This window comes from Oncorhynchus tshawytscha, linkage group LG03 (assembly GCF_018296145.1).
Source record: "Oncorhynchus tshawytscha isolate Ot180627B linkage group LG03, Otsh_v2.0, whole genome shotgun sequence".
NCBI lineage: Eukaryota > Metazoa > Chordata > Actinopteri > Salmoniformes > Salmonidae > Oncorhynchus > Oncorhynchus tshawytscha.
In genome coordinates this window covers 21411113-21435742 of record NC_056431.1, presented here as the reverse complement: position 1 = coordinate 21435742, position 24630 = coordinate 21411113, and the positions used below count along the sequence as shown (strand labels likewise).

At 41.6% G+C, this 24630-nt stretch overlaps 3 protein-coding genes across 4 annotated transcripts in view; all 3 read left to right on the top strand.

The window, feature by feature from the left end:
- The first annotated feature begins 331 nt into the window (after window positions 1–331).
- mgat1a (alpha-1,3-mannosyl-glycoprotein 2-beta-N-acetylglucosaminyltransferase a) lies at window positions 332–3447 on the top strand. Its single transcript, XM_024397360.1, has 3 exons — window positions 332–691; window positions 1037–1963; window positions 2106–3447. Exons 2-3 carry the CDS (start codon window positions 1346–1348, stop codon window positions 2802–2804), a joined length of 1317 nt encoding a protein of 438 aa, XP_024253128.1. The 5' UTR covers window positions 332–691; window positions 1037–1345; the 3' UTR covers window positions 2805–3447.
- Window positions 3448–3856: 409 nt separating this feature from the next.
- LOC112230935 (SH3 domain-binding protein 5-like) lies at window positions 3857–14180 on the top strand. Its single transcript, XM_024397348.2, has 6 exons — window positions 3857–4824; window positions 5239–5301; window positions 5505–5633; window positions 5863–6027; window positions 9990–10163; window positions 12000–14180. The coding sequence occupies exons 1-6, from the start codon at window positions 4576–4578 to the stop codon at window positions 12573–12575; spliced, it is 1356 nt and encodes a 451-aa protein (XP_024253116.1). The 5' UTR covers window positions 3857–4575; the 3' UTR covers window positions 12576–14180.
- Window positions 14181–14281: 101 nt separating this feature from the next.
- LOC112223821 (gamma-aminobutyric acid type B receptor subunit 1-like) overlaps window positions 14282–24630 on the top strand; it is an 88550-nt gene continuing 78201 nt past the window's right edge. For both annotated transcript variants that reach the window (XM_042312146.1, XM_042312143.1), the window contains exons 1-5: window positions 14282–15196; window positions 18238–18324; window positions 18579–18643; window positions 19198–19336; window positions 21709–21894. In XM_042312146.1, coding sequence (XP_042168080.1) covers window positions 18246–18324; window positions 18579–18643; window positions 19198–19336; window positions 21709–21894 — 469 coding nt within the window. In that variant the 5' untranslated portion in view covers window positions 14282–15196; window positions 18238–18245. The remainder of the gene's footprint in view (window positions 15197–18237; window positions 18325–18578; window positions 18644–19197; window positions 19337–21708; window positions 21895–24630) is intronic.

The following is a 24630-nucleotide window of genomic DNA, read 5'->3' as shown; positions in this document are numbered from 1 at the left end:
AAGAACAATTACATATTTTGTGTTTTGGAAGATAATAGCCTACGCAAAATGTGATTATCCTGAAATGTTTGCCCTTTGATTGCTTCTGGTTTCCATTAGTTACTGGAAATGCAATGGTAAGTAGGCCTATGATCAATAAAGGCCTACAGCCCTTGTGCTGAATGCAGTATTTTTGCATTTGTAAACATGAAAAACTCTTATTTATTATTATTTTTACCATGTAAGATATTCATGAAATTTGAACATATCTGGAATATTAATATTTATTGGAAAATAGAACATTAAGAACATGACAAAAAAACGCTCTCCAAAAGACATGCATCTAAGATAGGTATGTTTAAGACTAGTACACAGGGTGATACAGTTTAATGAATATGAATCGGACTGGATTTGCTCAGCCCTATTTGGTGCAGTTGGGTAAATTCTCAAGGTGACGGTTAAGGCAGGACTTCCGGTAAAAAATTAGCTATCCGGAAGTCTGCATTCTTGTGTCTTGAGAAAACAAATGGCAGGAATGAAACTGTCGAAATGAAGTTCGTTTGATAATAAAAACAATCAAAATTAAAGTGTGACGACGATACATTATTTCAACTTCACTTGCTTATTGATCCTGCATATTGTCATCGAAGAGGTTAGTGAAACGAAGGAAGAAATGGCTACAGAGACCGAATTCTACGTTATGAAACTGGAGGTAAGTGCTAATTTCTGGGAATTAAATGTTCTGTCTAAAATTAGCTGCCTAGCAATTCGGTCGAAAGATTACCAAGTTCCAATATAGTTATCAAACAATGTATGAATTACTCCGATAATAAAGTAAATCTGTCGCATTCCGGGGGTGCGTGGCGAGGGCTAGCTACAGGTGATAGAAAAATCGATTAGCCTATGAATGCCACCTTTCCAATATGGCTTTCCCTCCAACTATCTACAGTGGGCTTATAGTTCATACTTTTGTACTCGATTAATGTAAGTGACAGTGACTGTCAGTTGACTAGCTTTTGGACCCTGTGTTTTATCTATATCAATTTTATAATTTCAGATTGACAGGGAAGGTATGAACTGAAGACCAGCGTGTTCATCTCCTGACCAGCTCACCTACCTCCTGTCAAAGATGAATCCAGCTCTCCCTCAATTTTTCCCTCATACCTTATACATATTCCTTGTCTTTTTTTGACTCAAGCTTTACCTAATTATGTTAACCTGTTTATGTTTTCATTACTTTAATACAATATTTAAACTAACCAATTAACCTCTCCACATGTCCTTCTTGTGTTCTGCATTCCTTTGTCACAACTTATTTACAAACCCAGTCTTCCTAACTTCCTTTCCCTCGTAAGTTGTTTGGGCCATGCTCCGTAAGAGAGGTTCTGCTATTCTCTGTGGTGCTTTTCTCTTTGTCGCCTGGAATGCCGTCGTGGTCCTCTATCTGTGGGGCCGACCCCTGTCTGGTCGAGAGGAGAGGGAGATGGATGGAGGACGAGGAGGGGCTGATTTGGCTGGGGATGTGATCCACATGGCAGAAGCCTTTGAGGCAGAGCTTGAAATGCAGAGAAAAATCCTGCTTCAGATACAGGGTCATCGGTCACTATGGGAACAACCCAATGAGAATGGCGCCAGCAGAGGTGGCCCCCCTCAGGTGGTCATTCCCATCTTAGTTATAGCCTGCAACAGAGTTACTGTTAAACGCTGCCTGGACAAACTCATAGAGTACCGCCCCTCAGCTGAACTCTACCCAATTATAGTCAGCCAGGACTGTGGGCATGCGGAGACTGCACAGATGATTGGTTCTTATGGCAGTCAGGTAACTCACCTGAAACAACCAGACCTGTCAGATATTGCCGTGAAACCAGAACACAAGAAGTTCCAGGGCTACTACAAAATCTCCAGGCACTATCGCTGGGCTCTCAACCAGGTGTTCAACTCTCTTTCACATTCCTCTGTTGTTATTGTGGAAGATGATTTGGAGGTAATCATTTTCTCTACTCAGACTTGAAATATGCATTGAAGTGAAATGTTAAATTCATTTGTTTTGTGCTCGTCATTGTTTACATCCTCTCTAGTTGCCAGTTGATCAACTAAAAAAACATTGTTTTCCATTCTCTCACTAGGTGGCACCAGATTTCTTTGAGTACTTCAGATCCCTTCACCCAATCCTGAAATCTGACCCGTCTCTGTGGTGTGTGTCTGCCTGGAATGACAATGGTCGGGACGGCTACGTCGACCCTGGTAAAGCAGACCTCCTGTACAGGACAGACTTCTTCCCTGGGCTGGGCTGGATGATGATCAAGGAACTCTGGATAGAGCTGGAGCCCAAGTGGCCTGGTGCATTCTGGGATGACTGGATGCGTCAGCCAGATCAGCGCAGAGATCGAGCCTGTATTCGACCCGAAATATCCAGAACTTTAACCTTTGGACGGAAAGGTGTGAGCCTAGGCCAATTTTATGACAAATACTTACGCTACATTAAACTGAATAGTGAATTTGTGCCTTTCACCAAGCTGGATCTTGCTTACTTGAAGGAGGAGAAATACAAGGAGATCTTTGAGAAGCAGGTTTACAGTGCTCCTTTGGTCAAATATGAAGAGGTCCAACGGGGACAGTTAAAAGGAGCGGGTCCATTTTGTCTACACTACTCAAGTAAAGATGGTTTCAAAGTGTTGGCCAAAAACCTGGGTGTGATGGAGGACTTGAAGTCAGGGGTCCCACGGACAGGGTATCGGGGAGTGGTCAGTTTCCTGTCAAGGGGAAGAAGAATCTTCCTGGCACCCCCTCCGGGATGGAGCAAGTATGACCCAACCTGGAGTTGATGACAAACACAAAGGACTGAAGAGGAAAGGGCTCTGCACATTACAGATAGTACTATGGCAACATAAGTGAGTCCAATGAATGCCAGATGTGGACCTGGCTTTAAGCTATAGTGAGATTATGAGATGCCTATCCTCTCTCTTCCATTTCTGATGTTTGATTTTTCTCCCCATACTCTCAGGATTTTTCATACTCTCAAATAAATATATTTTTGCAATGTGGGGTTGGGATAGTAGGGTAGGTACCGATGTCATTATTTTCAGAGATTTATTTTTTATATACTCTAATCATGCACATGAAATTCAATGCAACAACCACTTTGATTATTCTCAGTCTTGTAAGCAATTTCTGGGAGACTATCTTTTACTAATCTATGTCAGATGAAAAATATATTATCTGTGGTGTGTTCAATAATGGTGGTGGTCAACTAGTGATTGGTCCTAAAGTATAATTGCTTCACAATATTTAGTTAATCTTTTGGAGAACTGTTTTGACTATTTTAACTTGGTTTTAATAATGCTTAATGTTTTTCCCAAAGAGACAGCTACTGAAGTGTGTATTTATTTAAATGCAAGATACACATCACAAATGCTGTATGTTATGTACTTAAGGAATTAAATTCTACCAATCGACTACCGTTTATGACATTTGTTTCTGCCTTGGTTCCTTTGCCATATTAATATACAGTATATACACATTAAGGACACCTGCTTTTTCCATGACATAGACTGACCATTTCGCTACACCCGCAATAACATCTGATAAATATGTGTATGTGACCAGGTGAAATCTATAATCCCATTTAGCAGGTGAATGGGCAAGACAACATATTTAAGTGCCTTTGACTGGGGTATGATAGTAGGTGGCAGGTACACCAGTTTGTGTCAAGAACTGCAAAGCTGCTGGGTTTTTCATGCTCAACAGTTTCCTGTATGTATCATGAATGGTCCACCACCCAAAGGACATCCAGCCAACTTGACACAAATGTGGGAAGGGGGGGTGCAACTCAATATTAGGAGTGTTAGGTATACTCAGTGTATATATTTTTCTTTTTAATGATCTCCACCTCACATAAGGCTACTAAATTTTAAACAATTGACCCCCTCCCCAAAACACGTGTAAATAATGGACTATAAATTGTGCTTAACTGTATTATACCTATCCTAAAAGTATAATACTTAGCCATGTACTTTGTGGTCGTATTCTTATCTTCTATTATTGTCGAGAAGGAACGTGCAAGTAAGACGAGTCATGGCTACGGAACCAGTAAGAGTTCAAACCAAAAGACGAGGTAAGCGTTCTCTATTTACCTTTTGTTTTGCTAGGTAAGAACATAGCTAGCAAGCAAGCGGTGGACGGAACGCTAGGTGGGAGAGATGGGGGAGAGACTACTGGTGATGAAAAAATATCATTTATTGAATATATTTAATTTTAATGTCCGTTATTTGCAGTCAATTTCTTTTAAAATAATGTTTTGTTTGAATGCAATGTGCTAATGTTAGCTAGCTGTAGAGCTAGCGTTAGCTACTGTACTGGTAGTGTCGTCACGTTAGCCTCCTGTGGCTAAACTAGCGGGATTGAATGATACACTGAATCACCAGAGAGTCTGGCTTTGCTGTCTGTCAAAATAGTTTTTTCCCTATGGTCCTAATCAAATTCTCACACATACAAAACGCTGTTAGTAACTGGCTAGAACACAGCTAGTTGGCTAAAAAGAAAAGCAAAGCTACCGTTATTTGGTTAGCTAACGTTAGTTTGCTAACTGGGCCTGGAATGGAGCCAGGAGATTTGCGCGTGAGCCCAGCCGGCTCAGGAGACCCCGAAGTGGGCGAATGGAGGCAAGAGACCCCTGGTGGGGATGCTGAGGTGAAGGGTGGGGAACCAAATGACAAAGAAATTAATGGAGATACAGCTGAATCGGTGCTCAAAGAGAAAGACACCTTCGAGGGAGAAGAGTGTAAAGAGAAGAACGAAGGTGAACTGCACAGCCCATATGAAGAGGAATTGGATCCCAGAATTCAGGTGGGGAAAAGTTGACTGAACCCTTACAATATATTTTGATCTCAATGGGATTTCCTGGTCTATGCTACATAGCTAAAGCTTTACAAAATGAGTTGCATGCATGAGTAGATTCACTGCAGTCGGTGGTATTGAATGAGCTATTAGCATACTGATGATAATTCAACAGTGGAATGATGTTTTGCTCAGTCCACGAGGGCTAATTCAGGAGGATGAAATCAATGTTTGTGCACATGCCACTCTTTCTGATATTATGAAGTGATAAATCTATGTTAATCCAGGTTGAAATCAACAGGGTTTATCCACCAAATGTAACAGTGGTTCCAAGAGAGCTAATATTAACCGATTGTGTTGTTATAAACCAACTAATCAACGTATCTGCTTCCTCCTGTGCTTCCTCATATTTTCTGTTTCCAGGAGGAGTTGGAACACCTCAACGAGGCCAGTGTAGAGATCAACCAACTAGAACTGCACTTAGATGTAAGTGGATATCATCACCTCTCCCATGATAAATCTGGCCCCATACATCACCCCTTTCCGTACTGATCAGGTTTTTCCAAAGAATCAATCGTCAGTTCATTTTCAATTCCCATAACTTGCTGTAAACCCATTGTTAATCTGGAATGAGCAGAAATGCCCATTACAATGAAATCTGATAAGGAATTCCTTTTGTGCATGTGTAGGATGCCAGATCAGGTTACAGGAAGATCCTCACAGACTCAGCCAGAAAACTGAACGCCCACAGCTCCCAGCTTGGTACCTGCATCGAGAAGGCCAGGCCCTACTATGAGGCTCGTCGACTTGCCAAGGAGGTACTGTTGTACATGCACTGTGTGGGATTTTGTTGCATTTGCAACAACAAATTTCAAGAGTTCTTTATCACTGAATCAAAATATGGGTCACGATGCAGTATTTGCCATTCACCTCCTGGTCCCACTTCTCAAATCTCAACAACAGTGTAATCGTTTGTCCCACGTGATTGGTTGCTGTGCAACTGCATGCCCTGTTTTCTCAGTATCTGATTGGCCGTCCCTCTCACAGGCTCAGCAGGAGACCCAGAAGGCAGCGCTGAGCTATGAACGGGCCGTCTCCATGCACACGGCTGCCAGGGAGATGGTGTACGTGGCAGAGCAGGGCCTCATGGCTGACGGCAGGAACACCCTGGACCCCACCTGGCAGGAGATGCTCAACCATGCTACCTCCAAGGTAACAAGGCAAACCCCAGCTACTGCTATAACTGCATCAATATAAAATTATAAATGTGTTCATCAGTATGTGAGCGAGCTCATTTGGTATTCATTTAATCAGTATTTCCCTTACAATTCCCACCGCCACGTAGCTACAGTTGTAGTCGGAAGTTTACATGCACTTAGGTTGGAGTCATTAAAACTCGTTTTTCAACCACTCCACAAATTTCTTGCTAACCAACTATAGTTTTGGCAAGTCGGTTAGAACATCTACTTTGTGCATGACACAAGGAATGTTTCCAACAATTGTTTACAAGACAGTTTATTATAAGTGAAATAATCTATCACAATTCCAGTGGGTCAGATGTTTACATACACTAAGTTGACTTTCCTTTAAACAGCTTGGAAAATTCCAGAAAATTATGTCATGGCTTTAGAAGGTTCTGATAGGCTAATTGACATAATTTGAGTCAATTGGAGGTGTACCTGTGGATGTATGTATTTCAAGGCCTACCTTCAAACTTAGTGCCTCTTTGCTTGACATGTGAAAATCAAAAGAAATCAGCCAAGACCTCAGAAACAAACAATAGTACGCAAGTACAAACACCATGGGACCACGCAGCCGTCATGGCGCTCAGGAAGGAGACGCGTTCTGTCTCCTAGAGATGAACGTACTTTGGTGCGAAAAGTGCATCAACCCAAATCAAATCAAATCAAATTTTATTTGACACATACACATGGTTAGCAGATGTTAATGCGAGTGTAGCGAAATGCTTGTGCTTCTAGTTCCGACAATGCAGTAATAACGAGCAAGTAATCTAACTAACAATTCCAAAAAAAACTACTGTCATACACAGTGTAAGGGGATAAAGAATATGTACATAAGGATATATGAATGAGTGATGGTACAGAGCAGCATAGGCAAGATACAGTAGATGATATCGAGTACAGTATATACATATGAGATAAGTATGTAAACCAAGTGGCATAGTTAAAGTGGCTAGTGATACATGTATTACATAAGGATGCAGTCGATGATATAGAGTACAGTATCAACGTATGCAGATGAGATGAACAATGTAGGATAAGTAACATTATATAAGGTAGCATTGTTTAAAGTGGCTAGTGATATATTTACATCATTTCCCATCAATTCCCATGATTAAAGTGGCTGGAGTAGAGTCAGTGTCATTGACAGTGTGTTGGCAGTAGCCACTCAATGTTAGTGGTGGCTGTTTAACAGTCTGATGGCCTTGAGATAGAAGCTGTTTTTCAGTCTCTCGGTCCCAGCTTTGATGCACCTGTACTGACCTCGCCTTCTGGATGGCAGCGGGGTGAACAGGCAGTGGCTCGGGTGGTTGATGTCCTTGATGATCTTTATGGCCTTCCTGTAGCATCGGGTGGTGTAGGTGTCCTGGAGGGCAGGTAGTTTGCCCCCGGTGATGCGTTGTGCAGACCTCACTACCCTCTGGAGAGCCTTACGGTTGAGGGCGGTGCAGTTGCCATACCAGGCGGTGATACAGCCCGCCAGGATGCTCTCGATTGTGCATCTGTAGAAGTTTGTGAGTGCTTTTGGTGACAAGCCGAATTTCTTCAGCCTCCTGAGGTTGAAGAGGCGCTGCTGCGCCTTCCTCACGATGCTGTCTGTGTGAGTGGAAATTCAGTTTGTCTGTGATGTGTATGCCGAGGAACTTAAAACTTGCTACCCTCTCCACTACTGTTCCATCGATGTGGATGGGGGGGTGTTCCCTCTGCTGTTTCCTGAAGTCCACAATCATCTCCTTAGTTTTGTTGACGTTGAGTGTGAGGTTATTTTCCTGACACCACACTCCGAGGGCCCTCACCTCCTCCCTGTAGGCCGTCTCGTCGTTGTTGGTAATCAAGCCTACCACTGTTGTGTCGTCCGCAAACCCAAAACATCAGCAAAGGACCTTGTAAAGATGCTGGAGGAAACGGGTACAAAAGTATCAATATCGACAGTAAAACGAGTCCTATATCAACATAATCTGAAAGGCCGCTCAGCAAGGAAGAAGCCACTGCTCCAAAACCACCATTTAAAAAAACAGACTTCAGTTTGAAACTGCACATGGGGACAAAGATCGTACTTTTTGGAGAAATGTCCTCTGGTCTGATGAAACAAAAATAGAACTGTTTGGCCATAATGACCATCGTTATGTTTGGAGGAAAAGGAGGAGGCTTGCAAGCCAAATAACACCATCCCAACCGTGAAACACAGGGGTGGCAGCATCATGTTGTGGGGGTGCTTCACAAAATAGATGGCTTCATGAGGAATAAAACTTTGTGGATATATTGAAGCAACATTTCAAGACATCAGTCAGGAAGTTGACGCTTGGTCGCAAATGGGTCTTCCAAATGGACAATGACCCCAAGCATACTTTAAAGTTGTGGCAAAATGGCTTAAGGACAACAAAGTCAAGGTATTGGAGTGACCATCACAAAGCCCTGACCTCAATCCTACAGAAAATTTGTGGGCAGAACTGAAAAAGCTTGTTCGAGCAAGGAGGCCTACAAACCTTACTCAGTTACACCAGCTCTGTCAGGAGGAATGGGCTTGAAATTCACCCAATTTATTGTGGGAAGCTTGTTGAAAGGCTACCCAAAACGTTTGACCCAAGTTAAACAATTTAAAGGCAATGCTACCAAATACAAATTGAGTGTATGTAAACTTCTGACCCACTGGGAATGTGATGAAAGAATTAAAAGCTGAAATAAATAATTCTCTCTACTATTATTCTGACATTTCACATTCTTAAAATAAAGTGGTGATCCTAACTGACCTATGACAGGGAATTTTTACTTGGATTAAATGTCAGGAATTGTGAAAAACTGAGTTTAAATGTATTTGGCTAAGGTATATGTAAACTTCCGACTTCAACTGTATGTTCCCCCATGACTAAAACTGGTTTAAAATTAGTTTGGCAGGATATTGGTCAACTATGCTACTTCCAAGGCAACATGGGGAAACCCCAGCTACCAGTGTAAGCAGTATTCCAGTTTACAGTGGGGCAAAAAAGTATTTAGTCAGCCACCAATTGTGCAAGTTCTCCCACTTAAAGATGAGGCCTGTAATTTTCATCATGGGTACACTTCAACTATGACAGACAAAATTAGAAAAAAAATCCAGGGGCCATGTATCGTAAGATTTTGAGTGAAAACCTCCTTCCATCAGCAAGGACATTGAAGATGAAACATGGCTGGGTCTTTCAGCATGACAATGATCCCAAACACACCGCCTGTGCAACGAAGGAGTGGCTTCGTAAGAAGCAATTCAAGGTCCTGGAGTGGCCTAGCCAGTCTCCAGATCTCAACCCCATAGAAAATCTTTGGAGAGAGTTGAAAGTCCATGTTGCCCAGCAACAGCCCCAAAACATCACTGCTCTAGAGGAGATCTGCATGGAGGAATGGGCCAAAATACCAGCAACAGTGTGTGAAAACCTTGTGAAGACTTACAGAAAACGTTTGACCTCTGTCATTGCCAACAAAGGGTATATAACAAAGTATTGAGAAACTTTTGTTATTGACCAAATACTTATTTTCCACCATAATTTGCAAATAAATTCATTAAAAATCCTACAATGTGATTTTCTGGATATTTTTCTCATTTTGTCTGTCATAGCTGAAGTGTACCTATGATGAAAATTACAGGCCTCTCATCTTTTTATGTGGGAGAACTTGCACAATTGGTGGCTGACTAAATACTTTTTTGCCCCACTGTATGTGTTGCAATTTATCATTGATCACATTTGATGCAATGATACAATGTGTAGGCTATTTGAGGTGGCTGATATGGTATACATTGAATCAGTATTTTCCTTACCATTTTCTCCTATGCCTGAACTCTGTTTTTAATTGGATTGGTTTATATTAGTTAGGAAGTTTGTTTTGTTAGGTTGGTTGGGGGTTAGGATACTGATTGGGGTGTTTCCCCATCTTAACATTTTGTGTGGTTGTGTGCTCAAGGTGAACGAGGCAGAGGAGGAGCGCCTACGCAGCGAACGGGAGCACATGCGTGTCACCCACTCTTGTCAGACGGCAGAGGCTCGAGTCCAGACCCTGCAGAAATCTCTCAAGAGGGCCATCATTAAGTCCAAGCCTTACTTCGAGCTCAAGGCCCAGTTCAACTACATACTTGAGGTACATAGATATATCATTTACAGTGCATTCGGGAAAGTATTCAGACCCCTTGACTTTTCCCACATTTTGTTACAGCCTTATTATAACATTTATTAAATTCATTAATTATACACACAATACCCCATAATGACAAAGTGAAAACAGGTTTTTAGACAGTTTTGTACATTTCAAAAAACAAAGATAGGCACACACTTGTCTATATAAGGTCCAACAGTTGACAGTGCATGTCTGAGCAAAAACCAAGCCATGAGGTCAAAGGAATTGTCAGTAGAGCTCCGAGACAGAATTGTGTCGAGGTACAGATCTGGGGAAGAGTACCAAAAAAGGTCTGCAGCATTGAAGGTCCCCAAGAACACAGTGGCCTCCATCAATCTTAAATGGAAGTAGTTTGGAACCACCAAGACTCTTCCTCGAACTGGCTGCCCGGCCAAATTGAGCAATCTGGGGAGAAGGGCCTTGGTCAGGGAAGATACCAAGAGCATGATGGTCACTGACAGAGCTCCAGAGTACCTCTGTAAAGATGGGAGAACCATCCAGGACAACCATCTCTGCAGCACTCCACCAATTAGGCCTTTATGGTAGAGTGGCCAGATGGAAGCCACTCCTCAGTAAAAGGCACATGACAGCCCGCTTGGAGTTTGCCAAAAGCCACCTAAAGGACTCTAATTCCATGAGAAACAAGATTTTCTGGTCTGATGAAACCAAGATTGAACTCTTTGGCCTGAATGCCAAGTGTTACATCTGGAGGAAACCTGGCACCATCCCTACGGTGAAGCATGGGGGTGGCAGCAGCAGAATGCTGTGGGGATGTTTTTCAGGTGCAGGGACTGGGAGACTAGTTAGGATCGAGAGAAAGATGTACAGAGCAAAGTACAATGATCCTTGATGATAACCTGCTCCAGAGTGCTCAGGACCTCAGACTGGGGTGAAGGTTCACCTTCCAACAGGACAATGACCTTAAGCGCAGGAGTGGCTTCGGTACAAGTCTCTGAATATCCTTGAGTGGCCCAGCCAGAGCCCGGACTTGAACCTGATTGAGCATCTCTGTAGTGACCTGAAAATAGCTGTGCAGTGATGCTCCCCATCCAACCTGACAGAGCTTGAGAGGATTTGCAGAGAATAATGGGACAGACTTCTCAAATACAGGTGTGCTAAGCTTGTAGCGTCATACCCAAAAAGACTCGAGGCTGTAAACGCTGCCAAAGGTGCTTCAACTTAGTACTGAGTAAAGGGTCTGAATACTTATGTTATATTAGTTTTTTTTATTGGTAATACATTTGCAGAAATGTCTAAACCTGTTTTTGCTTTGTCATTATGGGGTATAGTGTGTTGATTGATGAGGGGGGGGAAACTATTTTATCCTTATTAGATTAAGGCTGTAATGATATAAAATGTGGAAAAAGTCAAGGGTTTCGAATACTTTCCGAATGCACTGTATTTGATATATAACATTGGAGGCTGCTGAGGAGAGTATGGCTCATAATATTGTCTGGAATGGGGGAAATGGAATGCCATCAAACACATGGAAACCATGTGTTGGGTGTATTTGATACTGTTCCACTTATTCCAATCCAGCCACTACCACGAGCCCATCCTCCCCAATCAAGGTGCCACCAACCAACTGTTATATATAATATATGTTGCAATTAATATATATGTAATTTCAAGCTGTTATTGTTAGAAAAGTATGGAAATGGTTGATACAGAGCTGTCATGTCCATCCATGATCGCTCCTGTTGGTTATTGTTCCCTTTTTGGCCTCAAACCAAGGAGGAATTAATGTTGTATGTTGCTCTGTCCTTTATCTCCATCATATTGGGTTTTCTGTGACTTCAGGAGCACAAAACCAAAGTGATGCAGCTGGAGGAGCATGTGACCAAAGTGAAAAAACGCTACTCTGTCGCCCTGCACAAACTGGAACAAATCAGCGAGGCCATTCATGCTCAGAGGGGACGGGACCATATGGAAGATGGACAAACCATGGCCTGTGGCGGGCGGAGTCCCCCTATTGGGGCGGAGTCGGACAGTGTGGTGTGTGGTGCCGAGGGCGGGGCATGTGGAAGAGGGGCAATAGAGACTGACAGGGTGGACAGAAGCGGAGTGGTGGATAAGAAAATTGGGCTGGTGGAGAAATACAGGGAGAACGGGCGAGAGAGGCCCGAGACACATGGAGAGAGAGCAGGGTCAGATTCCCTCTCCGTCTTCAGTCTGCAGACCATCGCTTCTGACCTGGAGAAATGCGATTCCATCGAACACCTCGGGGAATTTAGCGATGTGGGCAGTCTGCCTGGGGAGGATGGAGAGATTGAGAGGGAGGAGAGCGGGGGAGGGAGGGAAAGAGAAAGAAGAGAAGGACAAATGCAGCGCCAACAGCAGTTCCTGAAGCAACATCACAGGAGCTTCAGCTTGTGAGACCTGTCCTTCTCGCTTATAGTTTATCAATTGAAAAGAAAATAAGTGTCCGGTCTAGCTAGCTCATTATCCTGGCAAAGAGGAAAATCAGATCTGCTCTAAAGTAACACATTTAAACGGGTGTATGATACTACGTAGTAACGAAGAACAGGTACGCTGACAAGTAAGACCTGACATTATAAGGAGCCTGACAGGTTTTGCATCATATTACAACACTACTGAAACTCCTAAACCGTACATGCCTCTGAGATTAGCTGCTTTACTTCTCTTATTCTGGCAATAAGGAAACCTTAGACAGGTATGTCCTAGTGCATGAAGGAACAATCCAAGTAAGAGACTACAATAAACGTGACAAACGGGGTCCCTATTCAATCTAAATGACGTAACTGAATTTCTGGTGTAAGTTAAAAACAATGTTCTCGTGGAACAAAAAAGTATGTGTGAATTCATATGCACGTGGAATCTAGATTTTTGTTTCACACTGTAAATATTGTTTATTTTAGTACATAAATTCAAACGTGTATTGCAAAAAGTGCTAGAAGAATTTGTTTTTTTAATAAATTATTATAATAATTAAAAAAAATGTTTTTCATATTCTGGAAACCTGGTTTCAGGGTACGAATCAAAAGGACCCCAAAACACACTAAAGAGGGTTACAAACTCCATTCTGACAACTTGTTTGATGACAGAAAGCACTCCGGACTATTTATTTGGACTTTTGTTAAATGTATACGAGTATTCAGGGCTAACTAAAAAATTGAATAAATTGTTCATAAAAGATCACGCTGACATAATATTATATTTTACTATTTTAAGCCCATCATTTTAATATCCTATTGTTTCGTATTTTTTTAAATAAAATAATTTCCCAATATATTGTTTATTTAGAGCCACCTGGGTCGTAAACTGAAATGTGCCTTGCCTTTGACACAGTACGACGCAAACAAAGACAGCATAGCACTGGCTGCAACAGCATACTGTTCAAATTTGTGTATACAGTATTAAACTGTGGTCAACAGTTGAGAAATACTCCCATGAAGGACATGCTTTTGACTATATGATTAATTTGAATAATCTATGAGTCATCCTAACACTGTTTTGTCTAGACTTGTTCTATTTTTTATTTTATTAATTTGAATATGTTGTCTGTGTACTGCTTTGACAAAGTGGAGGGTACAAGAAATGTATTCAATAGATTAAATGTAAGTTTGTGTATAATTACAACATTATAGAGAAACTAATGAAATGTACAAATGTATTTGAATGTCCTTGAATAGTTATTTTAAAGGGATCTTTATTTTAAAGGGATCTTATTTAATGCTGGTTATCTGCTGTATTCCTGATTTGACCTCCGTCTGTCCCGCTCTTTACATGCTTCCAATATATCCATATCTTCCCCTCATTCTCTCAGCCATAGAAATAGAATGACTAGTAATTGTATTTTTGTGCTTTCAACCCTTCAATCATTGTCCATTTGATGTCTTCCTCTTTATTTATTCATAAAGTGGTGCAGTAGTGTCACCCAGCTATATAGTACAGTTCACTGTTGTTATTTACATGTATGCAATATCAAACAGTTAAAGAATAAAATAAGAGGAATCTTGATTTATGTTGTTGCTATTTTTAGACCCAATATATTGTATTTTGCAATATGTCTTCTACTTCATACTGTACTTCAACACTATCTAAGGATGAGGATGTGATACTAAATTTCAGATTTAGAAGAGGAGAAAAATGTGGGTTTTGCAGAAAAAGCGAGAGTTGGGAGGAGACAGGAAAAGAGATGAGTTATCTTTTATCCCCCTGCTTCAATTATTCAACAGGATATAAATATGAAGGAGTCGGGTGCTCTCAGAATAGATGTCAGGAGAGGAGGGTGAGGGAGATGGGTACCAAAGCCTGTGTTATAAGAACATCTCTGGTTTTACTAAAGCTGAAAATAGAGGTCAATGTTGTAAAAACGACTTATTCCTGCTTTATTGACATAGGATCTGAAGGCTTTACAAAGGCTTAATGCTGGCTCAAATTGCATATTTTGGGAATCTTCCATGTTGCTTATTGCCTATAAATACTTACCGATTAGGATAACTCCATAACGCTTATCATAAAATTAAAGCGCTTAGATTTGCCATGATCACGATTTGCTGGCGTGGGCCAATACCTCAACATGCATCTTGGATAAGGAGATGTGTGCGTGAGAAAATGACTTTTACGCACGGTAGGCTTACCTACGTACGTCTCTCCATCATGACGTCGTGAATTAGCTGGAGATTGTATTGAGAGAGAAAAAAGGGAGGGAGTGTAAGGATTCGGTGTTTCGTCGTACATGGGGAAGCGATTGTATATAGTGCGTGTATTTATATGTACATTATTCGTTTCTGACTTTTCACCATACGAAATTGAAGTAGATGGCAATAGACTGATTAATACGGTTGCTTTTGACATTCAATGTATAGCCTATGCATGGGGACCGGATTGCACATTTGTAGCCATAAAAACATAGCCATACAATACGTTGCAAAGAAGCACATTTGACCAAATAATTCGACATTTGGGTGTTCCCAAACGAGTCGCAACCGACGGACATACGGTCATCTTGATTGAGCGCGTTGAAAGTATTTGTAAGTACACATGATTACATGCTACAATCTCTTACTCAGTATGCAACCTAAACAATCGTGCATAATTCTAAGGAATCAAGCTTGCATAGATGTGACTGTATTATATGTATCCAGATGACAGGTCTACTCTAGCCTATGTAATTTGTATTCTCGTAAATGACAGGTTTCGCCAAGCAGGACCGACTTTACATGTTTTTTTTATCGTAGCATAATATAACACACAGTCCTACCTATTAATGACGTGAGTTTATCTTTGGATATATTTTGCACATTTTCAGTGAATGTTTTTAGGCTATGGGAATGAATGGCATGCTAGAATTGACATGAAATCCGAACTTCTCAAATCTGAATTCTGCAAACGGATATAGGGCTGGCCTTCTTCGAGAGGCCGTCAAGGATTCCCGGCCGTGTCAAACCGGACCAGCAATTACCAGTAGCCTACTGTTGGTAGCACCCTAAGAGCGACCCTCATTAAAGCGTTTGTAGGCGATATCAGTCCAGTGAACGTGTCTCGATGTTTAAATCCACCTGCACACCATTGTAAACATATGGCTATTTTTCAATTGCTTTAGCATGTTTCTAATAGCATATCAGATGTGGCTTGCTTAATAAATAAACTACATTTCTTGGATGAAATGTTGTGTGTCGCCGTTTTGGTCTCTGGCTTAGATACGTATCTGTGATGCCGTGGATGCTGTCCATGGTCCTGAAATATCTGTTTCTCTATGCTCGTCCCAGTTGGAATCTTTTGTTCAGATACATCCGCTGTCCATGGTGCTGCAATTAATTTTGCTGCACCTAAAGCTAGAGCACAGCTTGTTGATTTAATATAGGCCACTGACATTACCATAATATTTATGAAGCTGGCTAGCTTGATATATTTTAAGCTGTCTGATCCATACCACGCTCACACAGTTTGCTTTTATGTATCTCAGTATGTGAGGAGTGTCTCCCACTGTGTTGTCCCTCTCTCGCTCGCTCTCTCTCTCTCTGTCTCTGTCTCACACATACTTTTCATTGCATTTCCCACCTTTTCCCTCTCTCTTTCTCTCCGTCTCACTGTGGAGCTTTGTTTCTCTCTCTCTCGCTCAACATGATGAAGTTGCATTCATTATTCAGCACTTCAAACGAGTGGCTATATTTAGGGGTATTTATACTTTAGTATACACTCGTATGGCTGGTGTGTCGGCTGTGTTAGCACTGAAAACACACTGTTGGAATGAGTGAGCGGTCTTGACCTACCCCACTCCATTATGCAAAGGGTTATGGCAGAGTGAGTTCTGCTCTCATACTGTCTCATTATAGCGCATGGAGCGAGTACATATTAGTAACAACTAACACACTGGTCTTTAGTGGTAGGAGTACTACTCACTAAACTGCTGTAGGTGAGGTTTTTGTTACTAGATGAATAGTGTACATATGAAGGTTGGTGTATGTTTTTGTTTGGTCACTGGTTTAGATGATCATCTGGGTTGTCCTTGTCAATGGTTATGAATTACACTACCGGTCAAAAGTTTTAGAACACCTACTCATTAATTTTTAAAAAACTATTTTCTACATTGTAGAATAATAGTGAAGACATCAAAACTATGAAAAAAACACATGGAATCATGTAGTAACCAAAAAAGTGTTCAACAAATCAAAATATATTTTATATTTGAGATTCTTCAAAGTAGCCACCATTTTCCTTCATGACAGATTTGCACACTCTTGGCATTCTCTCAACCAGCTTCATGAGGTAGTCACCTGGAATGCATTTCAATTAACAGGTGTGCCTTCTTAAAAGTTAATTTGTGGAATTTCTTTCCTTCTTAATGCATTTGAGGCAATCAGTTGTGTTGTGACAAGGTGAGGGGGGTATACAGAAGATAGCCCTATTTGATAAAAGATCAAGTCCATATTATGGCAAGAACAGCTCAAATAAACAAAGAGAAACAACAGTCCATCATGACTGGACACATCTCAACATCAACTGTTCAGAGGAGACTGTGTGAATCAGGCCTTCATGGTTGAATTGCTGCAAAGACACCACTACTAAAGGACACCAATAATAAGAAGAGACTTGCTTGGGCCAAGAAATACGAGCAATGGACATTAGACTTGTGGAAATTTGTCCTTTGGTCTGGAGTCCAAATTGTAGATTTTTGGTTCCAATCACCATGTCTTTGTGAGACACGGTGTGGGTGAACGGATGATCTCTGCATGTGTGGTTCCCACCGTGAAGCATGGAGGTGGTGGTGTAATGGTGTGGGGGTGCTTTGCTGATGACACTGTCTGTGATTGATTTAGAATTCAAGGCACACTTAACCAGCATAGCTACCACAGCATTCTGCAGCGATACGCCATGCCATCTGGTTTGGGTTTAGTGGGACTATCATTTGTTTTTCAACAGGACAATGACCCAACACACCTCCAGGCTGTGTAAGGCCTATTTTACCGAGAAGGAGAGTGATGGAGTGCTGCATCAGATGACCTGGCCACCACAATCCCCTGACATCAACCAAATTGAGATGGTTTGGGATGAGTCGGACAGCAGAATGAAGGAAAAGCAGCCAACAAGCATATGAGGGAACTCCTTCAAGACTGTTGGAAAAGCATTCCAGGTGAAGCTGGTTGAGAGTGTGCAAAGCTGTCGTCAATCAAATGTATTTATAAAGCCCTTTTTACATCAGCCGATGTGAAGGCAAAGGGTGGCTATTTGAAGAATCTCAAACATAAAATATATTTTGATTTGTTCAACACTTTTTGGGTTACTACATGATTCCATATTTGTTATTTCATAGTTGCGATGTCTTTCTACAATGCAGAAAATAGTACAAATAAAGAAAAACCCCTGAATGAGTAGGTGTTCTAAAATGTTTAACCTGTAGTGTATGTGTTTGATAAGACTGTCCCATTATGAATGTTGTTTCCTCCAATGAACTTGAGGTTTTTGTTACAATATAATGACTGTACTACTGTGTAAAGGCTGTTTAAAACTACCTTCCCTCTCTGTCGCTTATTTAATCCTTTAGTCTCTCTCTCTCTCTCTCTCTCTCCAGATTCAGAAATGGCACAGCTATTGTTTCTTATAATTCTGTATGCTCTGCCATCTCTTGTTGTGGCCATGCATAATTCAACAACTGGAGGTAATTATTGTGTTTGTGTGTGTACATGTGCGTGCAACTTGTGTTTGTGTAAGTGTGTTAGCAGTTAGAAAAACCGTGGAGATTGCAAAATGACCTAAATGGAGCATCCTCACAATGTTGTTGAATGAATGGAGGAAGGCATTAGATGAAGTGATGATTATAATTGAAGTGTAATATAGCTCATGACTGTAATGTAGACTACTGTAAGTGATTATTCTTCCACTCATCATGTCTTTCTCTTGTCTCCTGTTTAGGCTGTGCCATCATCCGTCCTCCCAGAGATGGAGGCATCCGCTACAGAGGCCTGACACAAGAACAGGTACAGTACTCTCAATACCATCACAGTACAATTTGAAAAAAATATGCTATCTAGAACCTACAAGGGTTCTTCGGCTGTCCCTATAGGAGAACCCTTTGAAGAACCCTTTTTGGTGCCAGGTAAAACTATTTCCACAGGGGTTTCGACAAGGAACCCAAAAGAGTTATACCTGGAACCAAAAAGGGCTCTTCTGTGGGGACAACCGAGGAACCCGTTTGGAACCCTTTTTTCTAAGAGTGTACTACCACTGTTATCACAGTACTATCACTACTATCACAGTACTATCACTATTATCACAGTACTATCAGTTCTACCTTTAATCATATCCAACCCTAGATAAAGTAGAAATAGCTCATATATTTTCTTGTCAATTCTGACGTAATCGCCCCTTTGGTTCTCTCTAGCATGGCCATATTTAGTGTCTACTATGTTGTTGTTGTCCTAATCATAGCAACGCATTGAAGCCTATAGGAAAAATGACTCATTAGTCAGGTGATGTACATATTTAAAGACATAGCTAAACATCAATCTATGTCATCTATTTATGTGTGTAGATCCGCAATGTGCAGATCCTACCAGTGGACTACGAGATAGAGTACATCTGCAGGGGGAACAGGGTCATAGTGGGACCTAAGGTCAGGAAGTGCCTTCCCAACGGCACATGGACCGACATCACACTGCACAGCAGATGTTGTAAGTACTCTCTACTTTATTTACAGCCTACCCGCTTGACTTCAGTGTCACTCTAAGGGTAAATCTAAGGGTAAATTCCCTCTTCAATGCCTGTCAGAGGGAATCCCTGGATTGACTGGACTATATTACTGCTACCACTTAAGGATATCTTTGATGTATCATTGATTATTGTGCGCCACTCTGCTCTGTAACTTAGTGCTCATTTCATCAACAATAACTATGACTAAATATTTGTCAACAACCTATTTTTCCTGATGAAAACTAATGACTATAACGAGAAGACATAAAAAAACAACTGAAAATGGTAACAAATTAGTTTTCATTTCAGTTGATGAAAATGTAACGATATGAGAATTCCACGAGACAAATGCACATTCAAATTGACATTGAAGCTCCTTTTCGTCTGTCATTTCCAATCATACATATGCATGCCTTTGCAGAATATGTAATGCAATCCTCTCTTTGGCAGAATGAACGTCTTTCAGTTGCATGGTTTGATTGAGCTGATCTGCCCAGCTCTCCCACACATGTCACTTCAGTCACCCATCATTTAAAAAAAACTGATGCATAGCCAGCAGGCCAGGACACTTCAATTGTAACTAACCTTTACTAGAAACAATAATGTTTAATCTCTCTTATTTCAATGTAGACTATTTTTGCTTTGATCACATCAGATTGAGAGCTCTATTTTCCCATGTCGTCTTCTTCATCTGTGTTGATCCAACCAAATATGATTTTCAGGATTTTTTTCTTCTAATTTTGTCTGTCGCAGTTGAAGTGTACCTATGATGAAAATTAAAGGCCTCTCTCATCTTTTTAAGTGGGAGAACTTGCACAATTGGTGGCTGACTAAATACTTTTTTCCCCCACTATATATGGTAAATCATGGCTGACATTGGTTACAATCGGCCGCAATAGCAATGTGTCAGCTATATCCAGGGATAATAGGCCTAGTTGGATAAGTCTAGCTGAATGTGCACATGATGGAAGTAAGAGGTAAATACATGATATATACAAAAGTATGTGGACACCCCTTCAAATGAGTGGATTCGGCTATTTCAGCCACACCCGTTGCTGACATTTGAATAAAATTGAGCACACAGCCATGCAATCTCCATAGACAAACATTGCCAGTAGAATGGCCTTGCTGAAGAGCTCAGCAACATTCCAACATGGCACCGTCATAGGATGCCAACCTTCCAACAACTCAGTTTGTCATATTTCTGCCCTGCTAGAGATGCCCTGGTCAGCTGTAAGTGCCGAGCAGCCGCACACAAGCCTGAGATCACCATGCGCAATGCCAAGCGTCGGCTGGAGTGGTGTAAAACTCGCCGCCATTGGACTTTGGAGCATTGAAAACGCATTCTCTGGAGTGATGAATCACACTTTACCATCTGGCAGTCCGACTGACTAATCTGGGTTTGGCGGATGCCAGGAGAACACTACCTGCCCGTATGGATAGTGCCAACTTTAAAGTTTGGTGCAGGAGGAATAATGGTCTCGGGCTGTTTTTCATGGTTTGGGCTAGACCCCTTAGTTCCAGGGAAGGAAAATCTGAACGCTACAGCATACAATAACATTCTAGACAATTCTATGCTTCCAACTTTGTGGCAACAGTTTGGGGAAGGCCCTTTCCTGTTTCAGCATGACAATACCCCCTGCGCACAAAGTGAGGTCCATACAGAAATGGTTTGTCGAGACTGATGTGGAAGAACTTGATTAGCCTGCACAGAGCCCTGATCTCAACCCCATCGAACACCTTTAAGGGATGAATTGGAACGCCGACTGCAGGCCAGGCCTAATCGCTCAAATTCAGTGCCCGATCTCACTAATGCTCCCCGCAGCAATGTTCCAACATCTAGTGGAAAGCCTTCCCAGAAAAGTGGAGGCTGTTATAGCAGCAAAGGGGGTACCAACTCCACATTAATGCCCATGATTTTGTAATGAGATGTTCGACGAGCAGGTGTCCACATACTTTTGGCCATGTGGTGTATTAATTATTTAATTGGAAAAAAAATGCAGACTAAAATGAATGTGACTAAAACTAAACAAAAATTGTCCAATTGTTTTTGGTCAACTGATAATAACTAAAACTAACGAAGGAAATTACTAAAATGTGACTGAAATATTTTTGAAGACTAAAACTAAATAGAAAAAAGCTGCCAAAATGAACACTGGTACCGTAGTAGCCTGGGTGCCAATCTGTTTTCTGCTCTCTTGCCAACTCCTTATAGAATTGTCATGCCGTATATGTTCCATAAGGAGTTGGCAAGAGAGCAGAAACACACTGGCAGTTAGTACATGTCTTGTAAATATGACTGCTGTCATTCCCACTAACCTTCCTCCCACTACTCTGCCCATCTCTCTCCCAGTGCTGCTGTGCCCTCGTGTGTGGACGTCCCTGGAGAATGGGAGGGTGGCGCTGAAGCCCCCTGGGCCACCGGTGGAGGGCACCGTGCTGCACTACAGCTGCCATGCTGGCTTCATGCTGGAGGGCAGGAACATCACACACTGCACCAAGCTGGGCAAATGGGACTCACCCAAACCTGTCTGCCTCTGTAAGTGCGGAATGGAATCCCAATCTTTTCCTGTTATTCATTTGTGATATTAGTGTTGATATTAAATGCTTTGGTTTAGCTTTGAAATGGAGAAACAACACATATACTCCATGGAAACATACATAGACAAACCAATATACGCTGAGTGTACAAAACATTAGGAACATCTTCCTAATATTGAGTTGCACCCTGGATGCTGGGTCATTTTGGCTGGGTGTCCTTTGGGTGGTGGACCAATGTTGATACAAACTGTTGAGAGTGAAAAACCCAGCAGCGTTGAAGTTCTTGACACACTTAAACCGGTGCGCCTGGCACCTACTACCATACCCCGTTCAAAGGCACTTAAATATTTTGTCTTGCTCATTCACCCATTGAATGGCACACACACACACAATCCATGTCTCAATTGTCTCAAGGCTTAAAAATCCTTCTTTAACCTGACTCCCCTTCACCTACACTGATTGAAGTGGATTTAACAAGTGACATCAATAAGAGATCATAGCTTTCACCTGGATTCACCTGGTCAGTCTATGTCACGGAAACAGCAGGTGTTCCTAATGTTTTGTACACTCAGTGTACATTGATATATTGTCATTATAGTTGTGTGTCCATGCATGTATTCTACAATGGTGTATATGCTTTGTTTTGTGTGCAAATCATAGGTGTGTATAGGTAGAAATGATAAGTATTCAGCTTCTTTGGATGAATGTCAATTGTATTTCCTTGACTCCTCGCATCCTCTCCTTGCCTCCTCAAAACACAACGGCGGAGAAGAGCAGAGGTTCCTCACCTCGGTTCCTCTCCTCATTCTGAGAAGGAGACAAGGGAGGATGCGAGAAATCCAATTGACATTCACCCCCGTTCTGTGTACTTGTCTTAAACAGGGAGTTATAGTACTGCCACCTGGTGGACACAAGCCATATTGTATATCATAATTGTGAATGATTGTGTAATACCCAATGAAAGTGACATCAATTTTACATCTGTGTTCTCGTTTTGTAGGCTAAGAATGTTTTGTTCAAATGTATATGTATTTTGGTATGAATTTACTTCAACGTATTTGACGCCGAAGAAGAAGCACGAAGCCGAGAATTTACAACCATCTCATTTGAAGTACACACATGAACTACATCTCCCACCAATCAGCTGTATATTTCTCTATTTCGAAAGCTTGCAGGTCTCCATTTATTTTATATATTGTTTTCATTTTCAAAAAGTACTGTCTGGCAAAAAAAAATGTAATCTGAGATATAAAACATTAGACGGCCTGTAACTAACTGGTTCTTATCGTCCTTATCGCCAAGAGTGTGCAAAGCTGTCAACAAGGCAAAGGGTGGCTACTTTGAAGAATCTCAAATATAAAATATATTTTGATTTGTTTAACACTTTTTTGGTTACAACATGATTCCATATGTGTTATTTCATTGTTTTGATGTCTTCACTATTATTCTACATTGTAGAAAATAGAAAAAATGGAATGAGTCGGTGTGCCAAAACTTTTGACTGGAAGTGTATATATATTAAATGACCGCATTTTCCTGAATTTTATGATAGAATCTTGAAGCCCATTCAAGAGATTTTGGGACATGAGCTGCAAAACGTGGACCTGTACAAATCAGCTTGGCTATAGAATCTGGCCCCTCTCTTTCTAAAATTATCCGCCGCCATTGTTGCAACCCCTATGACTAGTCTGTTCAACCTCTCTTTCGTGTCGACTGAGATCCCTAAAGATTAGAAAGGTGCCGTGGTCATCCCCCTCTTCAAAGGGGGTGACACTCTAGACCCAAACTGTTACAGACCGATATCCATCCTGCCCTGCCTTTCTAAAGTCTTCGAAAGCCAAGTTAATAAAAAGATTACCGACCATTTCTAATCCCAACGTACCTTCTCTGCTGTGCAATCCGGTTTCCAAGCTGGTCACGGGTGCACCTCAGCCACGCTCAAGGTACTAAATGATATCATAACCGCCATCGATAAAAGACAGGACTGTGCAGCCGTCTTCATTAGACCTGGCCAAGGCTTTCGACTCTGTCAATCACTCTATTCTTATCGGCAGACTTGGTTTCTCAAATGACTGCCTGGCCTGGTTCACCAACTACTTCTCAGATAGAGTTCAGTGTGTCAAATTGGAGGGCCTGTTGTCCGGACCTCTGGCAGTCTCTTTGGGGGTACCACAGTGTTCAATTCTCAGGCCGTCTCGTTTCTCTGTACATATCAACGATGTTGCTCGTGCTGCGGGTGATTCCTTGATCCACCTCTACGCAGACGACACCATTCTGTATACATCTGGCCCTTCTTTGGATACTGTGTTAACAAACCTCTAAACGAGCGTCAAAGCCATACAACACTCCTTCTGTAGCCTCCAACTGCTCTTAAACGCTAGTAAAACTAAATGCATGCTCTTCAACCGATCTCTGCCCGCACCCGCCTGCCCGACTAGCATCACTACTCTGGACAGTTCTGACTTAGAATATGTGGACAACTAAAAATACCTAGGTGTCTGGCTAGACTGTAAACTCTCCTTCCAGACTCATATCAAGCATCTCCAATCCAAAATTAAATCTAGAATAGGCCTATTTCGCAACATTTCCTATTTCGCAACAAAGCCTCCTTCACTCACGCTGCCAAACATACCCTCGTAAAACGGACTATCCTACCGATCCCCGACTTCGGCGATATCATTTACAAAATAGCCTCCAACACTCTACTCAACAAACTGGATGCAGTCTATCACAG

Coding starts and splice junctions, on each gene's coding strand:
- mgat1a (XM_024397360.1), top strand. CDS start 1,346: ATGCTCCGTAAGAGAGGTTCTGCTATTCTCTGTGGTGCTTTTCTCTTT. Junction 1,964..2,105: donor TTGTGGAAGATGATTTGGAG/GTAATCATTTTC, acceptor TTCTCTCACTAG/GTGGCACCAGATTTCTTTGA.
- LOC112230935 (XM_024397348.2), top strand. CDS start 4,576: ATGGAGCCAGGAGATTTGCGCGTGAGCCCAGCCGGCTCAGGAGACCCC. Junction 4,825..5,238: donor AATTGGATCCCAGAATTCAG/GTGGGGAAAAGT, acceptor TTCTGTTTCCAG/GAGGAGTTGGAACACCTCAA. Junction 6,028..9,989: donor TCAACCATGCTACCTCCAAG/GTAACAAGGCAA, acceptor TGTGTGCTCAAG/GTGAACGAGGCAGAGGAGGA.